The sequence below is a fragment of the Megalops cyprinoides genome, chromosome 6, assembly GCF_013368585.1.
Source record: "Megalops cyprinoides isolate fMegCyp1 chromosome 6, fMegCyp1.pri, whole genome shotgun sequence".
Taxonomy (NCBI): Eukaryota; Metazoa; Chordata; class Actinopteri; order Elopiformes; family Megalopidae; genus Megalops; species Megalops cyprinoides.
Genome location: NC_050588.1, coordinates 34,930,930 through 34,935,000, shown reverse-complemented (window position 1 = coordinate 34,935,000; position 4,071 = coordinate 34,930,930). Strand labels below are relative to the sequence as shown.

Below are 4,071 nucleotides of genomic sequence, written 5' to 3'. Positions count from 1 at the left end.
CCTGATCGTGGTGGAGGAGGCGGCCGAAGTGCTGGAGGCCCACACCATCACCACCCTGAGCCGTGCCTGCCAGCACCTCATCCTCATCGGGGACCACCAGCAGGTGAGCTGTCTGCTCAGGGGCGAATCTCTGGCCAGACTTCTTCTATTTCTTATTAATCACACATCTGCATATTTTATATTGTTATTAAAAATTGGGAGCTCTGAGAACTTTTTGGAGACTCTGACTTTGCGGGAATAATATTCAGAACTGAAAAGGTTATGCTGCACTAAAATAAAGCCATTTGGTTCAGCATTGCTGACATACCGTTGTGGTTCTTATGCACTCCTTGCAGGGCCATAGCAAATATTCTCTTTGTCTTGTTCATAAAACAAACAAAAAAAACAACACAGACCAGATTTCATTGCAGTGGAATCAATGACTCTAAATTGCACCTGAGAGCATAAGAGCAGAAATTGACTCTTATGCTCTCATGTTTGATTGAGTAAGTTCAGTTCAGGTCAGTTCAGGTCATGACAGGGTCACTGAAATTGTAATGAGTTTGTGGTAGATCAGCCAAAGGCACATACACTTGCATGCTGGTAGTTGAACACACACCCGCATTGTTATAACCCGAGTTGAACTGCTTCAGAACTGGATTGCCCTCTTGCAATCAGGTCCCTCTTGTACAGTCAGTGCCCGGTTAGCTGGGGGATGCCCCCAGGCCTGGCTGGGCTCAATGACCTCATTAAACCTATTATGTTTCTATGTTCTCCTCTGCTGTTTGTGTCCACAGCTGCGCCCCAGTGCCACCGTCTACGAGCTGGCGAAGAACTTCAACCTGGAGGTGTCGCTGTTCGAGCGGCTCGTCAGGCTCGATTTCCCCTTCGTCCGGCTAAACTACCAGGTCAGCGTCCGGGACCCGGCCTCAGAGCCTCGGAGTCTGGCTGTATATACGCTCCGGTGCCCTTCATCCCTTCATTGTTCGTGTGTGTGTTGTTACTCATAACCAGCCCTCCGTTTTCACCATCTCACCCTCATCTCTGCCTGTCTGTTACAGCACCGCATGCGGCCGGAAATCGCCCGTCTCCTGACTCCGCACATCTACTCTGAGCTGGAGAACCACCCATCTGTCCTGGAGTACGACAGCATCAAGGTTTGCCAGCACACCCTCCCTCAGATGCAGTTTTACCTGTGAAATGTATAAAATCACAGCCAGCCGGTACTCACGCCAGAACCTCTTGTTCTCTGCGGCAGGGGCTTCTCTCGAACCTGTTCTTCGTGGAGCACGAGTTCCCCGAGGAGGAGATCCAGGACGGGCGGAGCCACCAGAACCGGCACGAGGCCCTCTTCGTGGTGGCACTGTGCCGGTACCTTCTGTGCCAGGACTACCAGCCGTCCCAGATCACCATTCTCACCACCTACACTGGGCAGCTGCACTGTCTGCGCAAGCTGCTCCCGGCTGCGCAGTTCTCGGGAGTCAAGGTCCACGTGGTGGACAAGTACCAGGGGGAGGAGAACGACATCATCCTGCTTTCGCTGGTCCGCAGCAACCCGGAGGGGCGCGTGGGCTTCCTGCAGATCGCCAACCGGGTCTGCGTGGCCCTGTCCCGGGCCAAAAAGGGCCTCTACTGCATCGGGAACCTGAACATGTTCGGGAAGGTGCAGCTGTGGAGCAATATCCTGCACACGCTGCGGGAGAGGGGCCAGGTGGGCCGCTCGCTCATCCTGTGCTGCCAGAACCACCCCAACACCCGGGCCCTGGTCTCCTGCGCCGACGACTTCAAGCAGGCGCCCGAGGGGGGCTGCCAGAAGCCCTGCGAGTTCCGCCTGGACTGCGGCCACGTGTGCACCCGCGCCTGCCACCCCTACGACGCCGACCACAAGAAGTTCGAGTGCCTCAAGCCCTGCCAGAAGGTGCTGTGCGCCCTGGGGCACCGCTGCGCGGCGCTGTGCTACCAGGAGTGCCCCGACTGCCGCGTGCGGGTGAAGAAGGTCATCCCCTACTGCGGGCACAAGCAGATGGTGCCCTGCTACAAGGACCCGCTGGACTTCGTCTGCCAGGAGCCCTGTGGGAAGAAGCTGAAATGCGGGCACCGCTGCGCCGCCCCGTGCGGCGACACCTGCACCTCCCGCTGCATGGTGACGGTTACCATGGAGCTGCCGTGCGGGCACAGGCAGGAAGACCCCTGCCACTACAGCAGGTCGGGAACGGGGACGCCCGCCTGCCGAACGCCATGCCAGGCCACGCTCAAGTGCGGGCATCCCTGCCCGGGCACCTGCCACGAGTGCCACCAGGGCCGCTTCCACAGGGCCTGCCAGCAGCCGTGCGGCCGGCCCCTCGTCTGCTCGCACCCGTGCCAGGAGCCCTGCACACGCGAGTGCCCGCCCTGCCGGAAGCCCTGCCAGAACCGCTGCGTGCACAGCGCCTGCAAGAAGGCCTGCGGCCAGCCCTGCGCCCCTTGCGTGGAGCCCTGCGCCTGGCGGTGCCCGCACCAACAATGCAGCAAGCTGTGCCACGAGCCCTGCGACCGGCCGCCCTGCAACCGCCCCTGCGCCAAGACCCTGCCCTGCGGGCACCCCTGCATCGGCCTCTGCGGGGACCCCTGCCCCGACAAGTGCCGCGTCTGCCACCACGACGAGGTGACCGAGATCTTCTTCGGCGAGGAGGACGACCCCATGGCCTTCTTCATCCAGCTGGAGGACTGCGGCCACTTCTTCGAGTCCGCCGCCATGGACAAGTACATGGGGCTGGACGAGGCCGCCGAGGCTGAGCAGGACCAGCTGGCCATCCGGCTGAAGGAGTGCCCCAAATGCCGCACGCCCATCCGCAGGAACCTGCGCTACGGCGCCCACGTCAACCGCAGCCTCAACGAGATCGAGAAGGTCAAGGCCAAGATCAACGGCTCGGCCCCAGCCATTAAGAGGGGGCAGGAGGCCCTGCTGGAGCTCCTCAAGGGAAAGGTTAACCTGCACCATTACCTGCCCCAGGAGCACCATCAGCTGAAAGAGCAGCTGTCGCAGTCCGACCTGACCCTGCGTGCCCTGTGGGTGCTGGAGAACAAAATAGCCTTCCTGGAGAGTCTGGGGAAGCTGATGAAGATGATGAAGAAGCACATGTCAGGCGACGACGGGGAGCGCTTCACCCTGCGGGTGGGCGAGTGCCTGGGGTGGCTGGGCCACCCTCTGCAGAGGTTCTCCGAGCAGCAGACGTCAGACCTGCAGTGCGAGGTGCAGAGACTCAATGCGCTGGCCGAGCTCAACGCGCGCTGCAAGGGGACCAGCAGCCAGGCGCTGGGAGCCAAGATTCACGCCGAAATAAAAGCCGTCAGGACCGTCTTAGAGGGAACCTCCCCCTTCACCCAGGAGGACGAGGTGTGGGTGAAGCAGGCGCTGAAGGACCTCGCTGACAAGCTGCCCTGCAGCGGCTTGGGCATCACGGACGAGGAGAGGATCATGATCGTCAACGCCGTGGGGCTGCCGAAGGGACACTGGTACAAGTGCCCCAACGGTCACGTTTACGCCATTGGAGACTGCGGGGGTGCCATGGTGAGCCGAAAATGCCCAGAATGCAACGCCACCATTGGCGGGGCAAACCACGCCCTGGCCAGCGGGAACCAGGTGGCCACAGAGATGGATGGGGCTCAACATGCAGCCTGGTCTGAGCAAGCCAACATCCTGAACTTTGACCTCAATCAACTCAGGCTCTGACCCGCAAGACACAGATGACAGATTTATAAAATGAACATATTACAACCTACACCATGGTGTAATACCGTATCCTTTAAAATAATTTCAGAGATGCATTACCATATTGAAAGGTTTGCACCAAAGAAAAAACATTGCCCACTAATTAATTTGATTTCCACAAAATGAGTATTTGTGTTTTTACAATAGTTTCTAATGAATTGTGACATAGTAGATTATCTTAACTTGTATGGTGAGAAATTTTTTCATTTATTGTTATCTCTCATTATTTTACCTAGCACATATTTAATCCTCAGGGTTTTAAATAATTGATCTTTCTCCCACTGGATCTATCATGATATTAATTTATTTGATGCTTTTAATTAATGGAATTGTGCCTTCCA

At 57.5% G+C, this 4,071-nt stretch overlaps 1 protein-coding gene across 1 annotated transcript in view; it reads left to right on the top strand.

Annotated features, from left to right (window-relative positions):
• Positions 1-3,825, top strand: part of znfx1 (zinc finger, NFX1-type containing 1) — a gene marked incomplete at its 5' end in the record, with an annotated part of 13,341 nt that extends 9,516 nt beyond the window's left edge. The window contains 4 exons of the mRNA XM_036530247.1: positions 1-103; positions 777-887; positions 1,041-1,136; positions 1,238-3,825. The exon at positions 1-103 is cut by the window's left edge and continues 198 nt beyond it. Of these exons, the coding sequence (XP_036386140.1) occupies positions 1-103; positions 777-887; positions 1,041-1,136; positions 1,238-3,691 (2,764 nt within the window). The remainder of the gene's footprint in view (positions 104-776; positions 888-1,040; positions 1,137-1,237) is intronic.
• Positions 3,826-4,071: the final 246 nt, after the last annotated feature.